Genomic DNA, 12,848 nt, shown 5'->3' with positions numbered 1-12,848 from the left:
AAAACGCAGAATGTTTAATAGTTATCATTTCCTTGGTGCAGCCTCTGTCGACTTAGTTAGCATATCTCATATATTTATGAATTGATTATCAGCAATGGACATGTTTCTTTTTGAAAGGTAATTATCATAGGTCTCAGGCTAACAATGTACATTATCAGTACATTATAACTGTATTGTGAAAAATTTGGCTGATACCACAGTGTTTATGGACTCTATTTTTTCAGTTGAGATAAGACTTGGCTTAGCATAAGGCACTGACAACATAAGGATGGTGTTAAATAGTAGTTAAATAACATGCTGTGTTATAATGCAGAGTGAGAAGAACTCACAGAGATTTAATATCTTCATAAGTCTATAAAACTCTAGGTTTACAAATGCAAGTCAAATAAAAAAAACTTAGAAGTTGTTTTGAGTTAAAAAGGTCATTAAATAAAGGGAAAATAATAGGCAAGATTATTGGACCTAAATAGCAAATAAAATGCCAAGATAAAACACCAACGGCTTTTTTAAAAAAACAAAAATCAAACCCCTCTTCCTTCCCCCATGAATCAAAAAGGAGTTTAAGACAATCCAAAAATATTTTCTAAATTTGAAGTTTCAAGAAGGGTTCAAATGTGATATACAAAGTATTACGTGCTTTCATGGTCTCACAATGGCTGCTCTGAGGGGACCATGTAATTAGTACCTGGAAAAAAAAAGTACAATCTCTTAAGAGAGCTGGATGAGTCCAGATGTTGATTATGATCTCCTGGATGCAATGGAATTTATGCCAGATTAAAGAGAATTAATTTATGACTTCCTCCACCTGTCTGAAATGTGTTCAGCTTATTATCATGGTAATTACAATGCATGGTAATTACAATGCTGAGAATAATGTGCAGCATGTGACCACTATAGTTAAGTTTAAAAGAGGGACATTTGTCATATTTTAGTCTGTACATCTTGTTCTGTCATAGTTGTCACATGATTAATACAGGATTATTTTACAGTGAAATCTCTTTATATCAAAGTTTTATTTGCCAGGAGATAGAATACTTTCTTTCCCTCTTTCCACCTTCCCCCACATTCTGTGCCGAACTCTGTGATTCCCAGCATTGGGGTTCATTTGAGAGAGCAGAACAGGGGAATCTGTTATTGTCTTTGTTCAATTCCATAAGTTCTGTAGTCACAACTGGGATGTATAAGCATCCTTTGTTTTAAAAGCACATCTGCAAAGGAGAAACCCTAAAGCCCATTCGAAAACCAGGTAAGGCATTAGATACCTCAAACAGTTAAAACCAAAGGAATTAAATTCTAAATTTTAAACTCCCTTTTATTGAAATATAAGTTTGTTTAGTATATTTACACCACACTTTATGCACATATATACATAGTATGCAAATCTTGTCAAATAAAAAAGTTTTTCTTAATACAAAATTAAAATAAAAACAAAGTAAAGTGCATGAGACTGATTTTTTTTTTTTTTTTTTCTGGTGGACATCGTCATCGTCAAAATTTTGGTCGGTCGGGAGGGAGAGGAAAAAATTATTTGACTCAGTGCATACAGCCAGTCCTGCATTTGCAGCCTTCAGGCTCAAATGACAAGCGGTACAGAACAAGTCAGACACACAGTCAGGGTGTGCAGGACGCCCCAGGTTCTGGAGGTCTTGCTCTTTGTCCTATCAGAATCCGTTCCCCAGCTCTTAACAGTGATCTCACCATCACCAGCTGGAACAAAGGGAGAACACAGGAAGGGGGCTCCACCAGGCAATGTCACAGCCCTGCTCTGGGCCGCCAGCGCTGCGTTTGGTAGGAAACTGCGGAATTAAGCTCAACGGCTCAAATAGAAGTTTTCTTTTTGGGGAAAGGAAATGGGGGGAGGGCAAGGAATGGGATGCGTCTCCCACAGAGACCGCCACCGCGGGGCCAAACTCTGGCAGGCAGTTTCTTCGGATCCAAACTCCCTGCTGGCACAGGGAAGAATCCTTTTATAGGCTGGGTGGAGGGAATGTTACACTTCTGGCCTCGATGAGCTCTCCTCCCAGAACTTTGAAACAGCATAGGACTGAGAGAAAGGGGCAGGTGGCTGAAGCTTAAGATTTTAGCCGCCTTCGCGCTCAGGACCCTGGCTGGGCGTTGGCCAGCTGGTCCCAGGCGGTGGCAGAGGCGACAGTCCTTCCCCCATTATACATTCCCCAGCCAAAGGTCTTTTTCTCTCTCTTCTTCCGGGTGATGCTAAGTCCCCGGTCGGCGGCCGTACTTGGCCTTACAGTGCAAAATGTGCTTGGCGAGGAAGTCGAGGCGGCGCTGCAGTTGCTGAGCGTGAGGGTCGGCAAGCTCAGCCAGCTCGGGAAAGCGAGGCTCATGGTGCTGGTAGAGACGCAGCAGCCGGGCGGCCGCGTCCTGTCCGCGGTGCAGCTCCAGGACGCGCCGTGCTGTCCGCTCTCGAAACACGCACACTGACTGCAGCAGTGGCTCGTTATACTTGTCCCACATGCCTGCCACCCGGTAGCCGTGCACCAAGCCCGCCTCGTTGTCTAGAAAGACCAGTGCCCCGCCGGGGCCGCGGTGCAGGTTGCTTGTGGCGCGATGCATGACGCGTGGGTCCCACTGCAGGCTGAATAGGTTGCTGACGAGCCGATCGAAGTTGGCCGTCAGATAGTCGAAGAGAATCAGGTCTGTCCATTGCACCAAGTCCACCAGCTCTGCCTGGCTGCGGTTGGCCAGCTCGCCCCCCGCGGCGCGCAGGGGCCGCAGATGGCCGTCTTCCGAGCGCCAGGGCGCGGGCACCATTACATCCGTGAGGTTGGGGAGCCAGCGCGTCAGGCTCACCACGCTGCCCTCCGTCCAGTGCGCCGCACGAAGATCCTCCTGCACCTGCGCCCACTGCGCGCCCCGACCCTCTACTCGGGCCAGTGCCAGCGGCGGCACGTGGCGCTGAAGGCCCAGCAGACGCGCCAGGTAGTAGGACAGGACCTCGCCCTGTATCTGCTCGGGGTTGATGCCGTAGCGCACGCAGGCTCGGGTGCCGTCGGCGAAGCGCGCCAGCCGGTTGGAGCTACGTCCGCAGCCCCCGCGCTCCAGGGCCACCACTCGGGCGCCGCGCGCCGCCTCCAGCCACGCCGCAGCCTGGGCCTCCGAGAAGCCCCGGGGCACCTGCTCTTCCAGGCTGCGGCTCCAGAAGACACCCCCATGCACCGCGTTGCGCTCCTCGGGCCGGGGCCGCCGGACTGGCACGTGCCTCCTGTGCTCGCCAGGGGGCTGCCGGGGAGGGCTGTCTGCGCCGGCCGCCAAGGTGAGCAGCGCCCGGAAAGTTTTCAGGGAGCCGCTGCGGGCGTCCCGTGCCAGGAGTGGGGTCTGAAAGAAGCGAGGCGCGGGCTCCGGGCTGCCTCTCCGGGCCGGGCGCCGCGGGATTCGGTCTTTGGGCGGCCAGGAGGCGGGCAGCTCAGTTCGTGGCGGCAGGAGCCCGCCCCACAGCGCCAGCAACGAGCCCAGAGCCAGCAGCCAGAGCCCCGCGGTGGCGGCGGCGACCCGCATCCTCCTGCCCATGCTCCCCCGGCCGCGCCGGTGCCGCCGCCGCTTCAAGCCGAGCCCGGGCGCCCGGGTCCCGGTGGCGAGGCGGGCCCGGCAGCTTGTTGGCTCCGGGGCTCCGGGTGCTTCAGCCCCATCTCGGCCGCGGGGCGCTGCGGGGCTCTGCCCGGCGCTGGGAACTCGCTTCACTGCCGCTTCCCAGCTGCTTTTGTATTTCGCTGTGAGACCCTCCGGCGGGCGCGATTCACAGGCGTCCGGACCACGTGGGAGCGAGGGGGATCCCCCTCCCCCTCCTCTGCCGCCGCTCCCCGCCCCCCACTCCTCCGCCCCCCTCTCCTCCTCTTCTCCTTAAAGCGGCAATGTCTCTTTCCAAGCGAGAGAGGCGGCCCCACACTCAGTCCCGGACTTACGGGCCAGGAAGAAGCCGGGCTGGTGGCTCCCGCACGGGGGCGTCGGAGGGGGCGGTACTGAGCTAGATGGAGTCCCGCCGGGTGGGAGGAACGCGACCTTGGCCCTCGCGGGGTTTGGAGTGGTCGCGGTGTTCCTGGGCCAACGCAGCGTCTGGTCTTCTGCAAACTTCAGACTAAACGCACACCGCGCTCCGGGCGCCGCCTGGCGAGGATTAGGGCGGGTCCTTTTGCCTTCTCTGTCGCCGACGGTGTGATTCACCCAGCCTTATGTAAATCCCTGGGACTCTTTCCGAGCCACAGAGGATGTGTGACTCCAGCCCCGTAGAGGAACCATCTGGAGCAAACAACTTTGAACCAACACCCCCTTTCCCGAGCGCGCTCACCACCACTGGTCGCTGCCGGCTTGTGCGCTTCGAGGTTGGTCACAGCACCTTTCCCAAGGGACTCACCGGGAATTAAACCTCGCTGTGCAAGTGGAACACCTAGGTTAGCCCCCAGGCCCCATTCATTCGTTCATCCATTCAAAAAAGCGTCTGTCCTCGGTTCTGGTCTCAGAACAGTAAAATCCACAGACCCAGGTCCCCATGCTCATGTAGCTTATATTCTAGGGGGACGTTCAGGTTGCTATGAGAGCATTATAACCCAGGATCCTACCTAGTGCGGAGGGGGGGGGGAGAGGGGTGTCGGGGAAACTGTTTAGCTCATGCGGAACAGGAGCCACGGAGAAGGGATGGCGTTTGCTCAAGACCCCACAGTTAGCAAGTGGAGAAAACTAAAATGCATACTCTAGTCTCCTGGCAGCATGCCCCTTGATTTTTCCTCCATGAAGAAAATTCAATATTTTTATCAAGTTGCTAGCATTCTTTTGTTGTTGTTGTTGTTATTCACTGTCATTTAGCCAGTCACTTTATTTGCCAAATGTGATTTTCAGTTCAACAAATGAAGAAAAATCCCCATACTTCATTTGACTACTGGTGTAATGGTTTAACAAATGGTTGGGGAAGGGGGCGGAGGAGCAAAACCAACAAACCAAACATACAAACAAATAACAAAACAACAAACCACATTGCCTTCCAGCCACCTTCGGGCTCAGTCCACCAGAAAAGCTCTTGGATAAGAATCATTCCTCCCTCTTCTCTCTCTGTACCAGAGTGTGTCCTAGATCCAAACCAAAATTCCCAGGTAAGACACATGATTGTGGGTGGGGGTGGACTCCACTTCCTGAAAGCAGGAGTTGAAAATGTTTCCTTACGTGTGTTTCTTTTCTCTCTTATCCCCCTATCAGCTACACATGGGGGTTTCAACTGTATTAGCTTATCAGCTGGCATTGAGAATATTTTGTTCACAAAAGAATGAATGTTCTAGAGTTAAAGGGCAGACACTGTAATGTTTGTGGTTAGGCAGAGGCATCAGAACACAGGAGGGCCTTTCAGCACCAACCCAGTATACCTTCAAGTGTTTCTATATTGGTCGAAGTATAGAATCTGTGTTGAATCTGTTCTGCACCATGCGGCGGCTGTATCATGCCTTTTTATGGATCTTATCTGATGATGAGATTACTATGGACATATGGACACATCAAAACATATTCAAGTCATTGAAAGTTACTGTCTTCCTGCTGTATGCAAGCTCCTGACCCCCAACTTTCCCTAGAGGGCAGGGGTTATGGCTTATCAACTTTTTATTTCTCCTGACACTTAACAGGTATATTACACTAAAAAGGTGCTCAATAAATTGAGTTTATTTCTTTTTGTCTTTTGGTTTAACTTCTGCCGAGAAAAAATTTGTTTTACAAGTTGCTTTCAGCTTGCGTAAACTGTAAGCAAGATCTCCACCTTGTGGGCATAAGTAGAATATCATCTAATTAGAGAAAAGTATATATCTTAACCGGACAATTTATTGTCTAAGTTAAATTCTAGGCATATTATGTGGCTTCCATGACCCATACCGTGTCCTAGGTGCTATGGGAGAAATCCAAAGTAGTTGCTGTCTCTGTCTTTTTAGCTGTTAACAAAAGCTATACATAAGCATAAAGGATAGTTCACTGTGAACTCCCTGAGGAGTCTGTCTTATCTATTGTTTTCTGGCTGCCTGGCACACCGCCTGGCACTTAGTGGATGTTCATTAACAATTTGCTGAATAAATCATTGGGATGTTAATGAGACGAAGCTCTGCGTGTAGCATATATTCAAGCTGCTTTTTAAAAAACACCTTACTACAAAAGGATACAAAATAAGAACTTTCATTCATTCTAAAAGGAAAAAAATATTGCCGAAGCCTCAGAATAATGTAGAAGGAAGCATGTGATTTTCAGTCTGGGAGGTCTGGCCTCAAACCCAGATACCCCAACTTTCAGACTCTTGCAATCATTTTACTGTACTGACATAGAAATCGAGGCTTAAGGAGTCAGCTAAAATTTTACACCTCAGAAGACAAACTGACTTTTTCACAGCCATTTGCCTGTAGCCATAGAACTGAATGCACCATGTATCAGAATAGGATGTACTAATAAAAACTTGTTCAAGTTCATCGAAATGCAGAATCACAGAAAACCAAACCCAAACCAAAAAACAAACCTAAAGTCGAGTACAGTTTCAGGTGGCACTGGATTATTTTAGACAGTTTTTTAAAAATACTACTCTGTTTACCTTTACTTTCTGGACCGAGGACATACCACCACACACCCATGGCCGAGCCGCCATGGCTCGTGGGGTTGGCACAGCTCATCACAGTGTGTAACCCCAGCCTCGGTCCCACCTGCCCCTCTGGCAGTTGCTTGGGGCTGAGGGAAGGTGCTGCTCATCTGTTACTACATTGGCACCTATTTTCACCTTGAAAACATTCTTAATTCCTCCAAGCTTCTTCCTGAGCCTTGATCTCCAATTACTTCAAACTTTCCCACAGTCCTGTGGAACGATCTGGTTCATGTAACAGTGCCTCCTGGGGAAGAAAGAGGAGGTAGAAGTTGAGGGTTGGCAACAGTACAACAGTCTTGGAGTTGGAACGTTTTCCAAGTCTGGCATTTCTGCTTTCTGGCTGTTTCCTTTCTGGCTAGTTATTTCTCTTCTATGAGTGTTGGTTTCCGCATCTGAGAGATGAGGATAGTAAATCTTATCTACCCCACACTGCTGTTACGAAGTTCTAGTGAGATATTAATAATCACAACAACATGAGCAGCAAACACTTATTGACTGCTTGTTATGGGCTTGGACCAGGGCTATTATTCTTTTAACCCTTCCAACAGGCATGATTGTCCCCACTGTACAGATGGGAAAACTGAAGCTTAGTCAGTAACTGACCTGAAGTCATACAGTTAAGTAAGTGGTAGGGCTGAGATTCTAGAACTATGGAAGCAAAACCCTTTGCAAATAGTACATTGCTGGGGAAATGTCAGATATAAAAATTATTGCATTAAATCTAAGTAGACCCAACTCAGATTAAATTTTACTTCACAGTGTTCTCGGAGATTGCTATTAAGTGAAATGGTTAAGAGCATAAACGCTCAAGCCAGATTGTCTGAATTTAAAACTTACCAGGTGTGTGACCTTGAGTAAATTTCTTGACCTCTCTGAACCTTATATACTCATCCGTAAAATGCAGTACCAATAACATTATTGGTATTACTAATACTAATTATAACAATTGTATAATATCCAATGATTAATCATAATTAATTAGTACCTTATTGTGATGATTAAATTAGTCCCTATCATGTACTTAAAAGACTGTCTAAGAGCTCACTATTATTATCGTTTCGTTACTTCCTTTCCTTCCTGTTTCTATTTAATTGTCCAGATGTGTGTGGGGGGGTGTCTCCTCCTTTTCTTGTCTCTGTCCTCCACCAAGCCTCGTTTGGGTCCTGAGAAACCTCATACAGTGGCGTTCTGGCCCAGGACCTCTTTGTGCCCCAGATGGCCATCTTCATTGAAAAACTTGCTCTTTTCCTTCCCCACAAAGCTGGACCAACTGGACCCTACCAGGCTTCCCAGTGCAGCTCTTGTTGAAAGCCCAGATCCTCCAGCCAATCTTGGGCATCTGGCTTCCTCTCGCTACTCTGCCTCCTTCAATCTTGACCTTTTCTGGGTCTTCTGAGTTACAAGCCTCTCCCAAAGATAAAGGCCTCCAAATGCACCCTTATGGATGCTTCTAAGAAAAGGAAGAGAAAGACCATGTCGGTGACAGAACTACAATATCCATTGAAAGTGGGTACAACTCTTGCATTAGCCATTACTAGCTGTGTGACCGTGGGCAGTTTTCCAACTTCTCTGGGCCATATGTTCATTATTTGTGTCTCCCTCTTCTCCAGTCTCGTTCCTTGCTAAGGTACATTATTTTTCTGCTTGGAGATAATCTTCCTTTTCTTGGTATTTTCCTCTCTGACCATGATCTGGGTCCCCCAAGAATTGCTTAAATGATCTCATCTTCATGTACCTGGCTATCAGGGGCAGATGTATACAAACCCAGTTGCAGGAAATCCCACTGGATAGCTACAAGAAGGTCCGGAAATGTAATAGTCTTTACAATTAGCCTGTCTGCCTGAATGAGACTCATTTTTAAGAACACACTATGTTTCTGGGAAGAATGTCAAGGTTGGCATGAACCTTTAATTTATGGTAAGACGAACATTTTTATGATTCTCTCTTTTTGACCTGCTTTTGAGAAAGGGTCCCATAGCCTAGAGACTAGACTGTGCGAGAGATTAGAATCTAAAGATTGAAGCATTGGTGAATTAATTTTGTAAATTGAGAGCAGTCTTGGACATGTATCTTAGTCACATGTCATCACACCCTAGTTAAGGGAATGACAGTAAAAATTCTGTACTGGCCATTTGGGGAAATCAGTTTCTTTCTCAACGATAGTTTGGTTCAACCAAGATTTGTTGTGCACATGCTAAAGTCCAAAGAACTGTACAATAAGTAATGGGACATCAGGTTTTCTTTTGTCATAATGACTGCATCAGGGAGGGTTGGCTGTCTCATCTTCACCCTTTACCTTACCTTCCTTCTTGACAGGTCTCCGTCTCGTCCTGTGTCTGGTGCTGGAGGGGAGGCTGAATCTTGATTGGTCTAAACCAGTCATGGTGCTTTCAGTGTCTTTGCCAATGTTTGGTTTGGGTCTCAGCAGTGAGACCCAAAGGGAAGTCCACAGGGAAGTTTCTGGAAACAATGTCTTTGCTATGACAACAAGACAGGGAAGAAAATATGGCATCTTTTCTCCATGGTTCAGGTCCAGATTTGAGGCCTGGACTTGGGGCAGTTATTCTGTAACTGCAAGGGGAACTTAGTGCACACATCGAGGGTGACAGAGCAGAAAGATAGAAGGAAACTGAGTCCTTGGTGATGTCACTAAGCCCCCAAATCAATGAATTCTGGCCACCTTTCCTCTGGATGTCCCTTGCGCTTTAACCCACTTTGAGGTGGGTATCTGTTGTTTGCAGTCATCAGATTTTAAATGATATACCTCTCCCACAGGAGCTTACAAACCAGAGAAGGGAGCAAAGATGTAAACAGGCCTCTTCCATCACAGCTGCGCTGCTAGGGAGGGGGCAGTGTGGTGAAGTCTTTTTGAAATATGAGCTCTGCAGCCAGGCTGAGTCTCTCGCACTTATTAGCTGTGCCATCTTGGGAAAGTCACCGAACCTCTCCGGGCCTGTTAATTTATCTGAAAAATGGAGATGAGAACTGCACCTGCCTTATAACTTTATTGTGTGGATGAAATGTACATTAAGCACTTAGTAAGTGCTCAGTAAATGTTATCAATTGCTCTAGCTATTGTGCAAGTAAAATACATGAAGGCACAGAGGAGGGAGCAACATATTCTACCAGGGAAGTCCGGGAAGCCTTCACCAAGGAGGCAGATGTTGAGCTGAGTCTTGAAGGGCAAATGGGGGTTGCAGGTCAGGGTCTAGGGTAGAAGAACATTGGGCAAGAAGGGGGAACAGCATGTGAGCTTGGCAGCCGTGTGCCCACGGGCAGATTACCACCTCTGTCAGGAGCTCAGTTTCCTCATCCTTAAAAACACTTAAGTGTGTTGCATTAACTTAATCCTCTTTTGATAAAAGAAACAAATCTCAGGTCCCCTGCCTGCAGGGAGAAATGCCAGATCAAAGGCTCTCTACAGCCCCTTCATCACTCTCCTATGACTATTTCAGCCCACCCTGAAGAAATTCACTCCACAAACATTTCCCACTAAAGGAGGTGACTCTTGCTGGCTTTGTTGATTTCTTTGTTCATCTCTGTTCAGAGCCTTCTCCAGTCTGCAATTAGCAATGCTGCTCTTCCTCAGCTTCCTGAGGCCCCACACATCTCATCAGTCAGATAGATCCTGAAGCTTAATTAAGCTTGTAAAGCTTTCAGATTTCCTCAGATGAAAGGTGGCCCATAAGTATGTACCAGGTTTTATTTTGGTGGCTCCTGCCAAGGGTTATTATAAATAGGACTTAGTGCAATGTGGCTGATCTCTTAGGGTGATAATGTGTCAAGACCAATCATGGCTGCTTAGAGTACAGATATTATCATAATGGTTCCACCATAGGCGGTGGGTGTTAAATGGAAGTGGCTATTAAAAAAAAAAAAAAAAGAGTAGTGCAGGCGGCGAGGCCAATATAGAGGTTGCTGCAAGTGAAATATCGGCTGCCCGTGGGATCTCCATCATCATCATTAGCTATATCAGCCTCAGTGCCATTTTTTCTGCCATCTCTTCTAGACCAGACTCAAACGCAAATAAAAAATGGATGCTTTAACTCCAAATGAAAATATAGTCCTTTGCTGATTTTTAAAATCAATTTATATGAAAATGATGACCAGCAGGTAAGTAATTTATAACTGGGGCTCACTGTAGTGCAGACGAGTGCCGAGTCTCGTCAGAATAGTGAGCAGGTTAAGTGGGAGACCGACGGACTTTCCGACTCAGGAGAAGTCATTGCTGTTGGACTGAAAGGGGCTGGGAGAAGATGCAAAGGCAAAGGGTATCTTCTAGATACTCGCTGGTGGGGAGCAGTGAACGGAGGAGACACAGCTCCGTGTTTCAACAACGAGGTGGGTGAAAACCAGTTAGAAGTTCTTCAGCCCTAGTTAAGAGTGCGCTAGCTTCCCGGGCCCCAGGTTTCATGGCCTAAAACCAGTTCTCTGCATTCCATAGGCAGACAATCAGCATATCTGATGATGTGATGATGATGATGATGATGATGATGATGGTGATGATGATGGTGGGGATGATGATGACAATGGTACAACTCTGTTGTTAAGGACGTTTCTGTTCTTTTGATATCTAGTTAATCTTGACCCCAATTCCTATTTTATGGGCCAGGAGGGTCCAGAGATTTTCCCTGTATTTCTGAAAGGCTTTGTTCCTCAAGTTTGTCTCTCTTCATCCACTTCCTGCTTCCATCCTTGTTGCTTTGGCTCCAACGTCCATTAACATGGGTATGAAGTTCAATGCCTTGATCATTCCCAATCTCACCAAATCCACTTGGACCGCAGATATGAGTTTAGTGGCTTTACTGAAGATTTGGGGGACAGGACTCCGAGGGGTGTCTATCACTGTACAAGGCCTTCCTTTCTCGTCTAGCTTTCCTTTCCCTCCTTTCTCTCTGCCTTGCCCCTTTGTGGAGAAACAGGCACAATTCCCCTCTTCCTTCATGTAACACAGGGCTACACCCATTTAGCCCTCCTCAGGACCTCAGGTTGATAGACCGGCAAGGTTTCCCTTGTGATCAAATTGGAAAACAGACTCTGGTGGGCACAATTTGGAATTTCCAGGATACTTTCTACATGCAAGGCAGAGATGGGAAACTAGATCATCATTTGCAGACTTGGCCTAGGAGACTTTTGCTAAGTGACAGAAGAGGAATTCCAACTCTGGTCTGCTCAAAGACTGAAGTCATGTTACTGCAATAAGATGTGGCCTCTTGGGGCTGAAAAACACACTGGTGAGTTAGCGAAGGGACTTCTTACCAGGGAGTCGTCTGCTCCTTGGCACAGGTGCATTGCCTTACTCCAAGCACGTCCGAAACAGGTGCTTAGTTATATCTGACCTCTACTGTGTGACTGAGCTCATCTACTGGGAGATGTGTTGCAGCATGGAAAGCTCAATGTGGTTAATATCTTATCAAGTTGGATAAGAGTAGTTGGAAAAGAAATGGGCTGAACTTATGGGGACCACACTATTACTGTGTTAGGACCAGAATAGCCTGAGTAAGGATGACAGTGCAAGAATGCCCACCATAATGTCTCCTCTGGTTTCACTCCTCCCAGGAGCCAACGATGAGACTGCCACTGGGAAGCAGAGAAGGTGCCTCTGCGGGGCAGGGTGTGTTTGTTACGCGCCATGCACTGAGACTCACCCCTGAATATCTCCGGTTCCTTTTCATTTCACTCAAGGAAATAAGGAAGAAGAAAACCTCAGAGGCCACGTCTTGCCTGCCTGAGTTTAAAGAATGGCAATGTTTTAGGGACAACATGGGCCTGAGGAATAGCAGGAGAATGTCTGAGGAATTATGATGGTGATATATTTATATAGCTCCTTGCGGTTTTGCTGAGCACTTTCCCACAGCAGTCTGGTTGGATTTTTCACAATACGCTGCTAGGGAGGGAGAGAGGAACAGGTGTTTGTGACTGTCCCTATTTGATGAAAGACAAAGCTGAGCTTCAGGAACCCAAGGTGCACAGCTAGTTCTTGGAAGACCTGGCTCTTGGCCACTCTTTACCTGACTTCCACATCAGAGGTCTTCTGTGACATCCTTTCACTGCTCAGCTCTGTTCACTTTTGCAGACTGTCACTACCTCTCATCTTCCACATGGTTGCATGTCCATGTTGCACGTATGTTAGTGTCCACGAAAACTCTTGTAAAAAGGGCAGAAAAAGGAACTCAGGAACCATTCCTAAAAGTTTGGAAGATTTAAAAGCTTTTTTCCTATCGAATGGTGC

General features: G+C 47.2%; 2 protein-coding genes across 2 annotated transcripts in view; one reads left to right on the top strand and one right to left on the bottom strand.

Annotated features, from left to right (window-relative positions):
• Positions 1–1,289: 1,289 nt before the first annotated feature.
• Positions 1,290–3,793, bottom strand: FJX1 (four-jointed box kinase 1). The gene has a single exon (XM_016123228.2). The coding sequence runs from the start codon at positions 3,526–3,528 to the stop codon at positions 2,215–2,217; it is 1,314 nt and encodes a 437-aa protein (XP_015978714.1). The 5' UTR covers positions 3,529–3,793; the 3' UTR covers positions 1,290–2,214.
• Positions 3,794–4,214: 421 nt separating this feature from the next.
• PAMR1 (peptidase domain containing associated with muscle regeneration 1) overlaps positions 4,215–12,848 on the top strand; it is a 142,482-nt gene continuing 133,848 nt past the window's right edge. The window contains exons 1-2 of the mRNA XM_016123222.2: positions 4,215–4,337; positions 4,998–5,102. The gene's annotated coding sequence lies outside the window, so the exon portion shown is untranslated. The remainder of the gene's footprint in view (positions 4,338–4,997; positions 5,103–12,848) is intronic.

The sequence above is a fragment of the Rousettus aegyptiacus genome, unplaced genomic scaffold (genome assembly GCF_014176215.1).
Source record: "Rousettus aegyptiacus isolate mRouAeg1 unplaced genomic scaffold, mRouAeg1.p scaffold_m13_p_5, whole genome shotgun sequence".
NCBI lineage: Eukaryota > Metazoa > Chordata > Mammalia > Chiroptera > Pteropodidae > Rousettus > Rousettus aegyptiacus.
The sequence above is the reverse complement of the archived record's forward strand: the minus strand, read 5'-3'. Positions and strand labels throughout refer to the sequence as shown.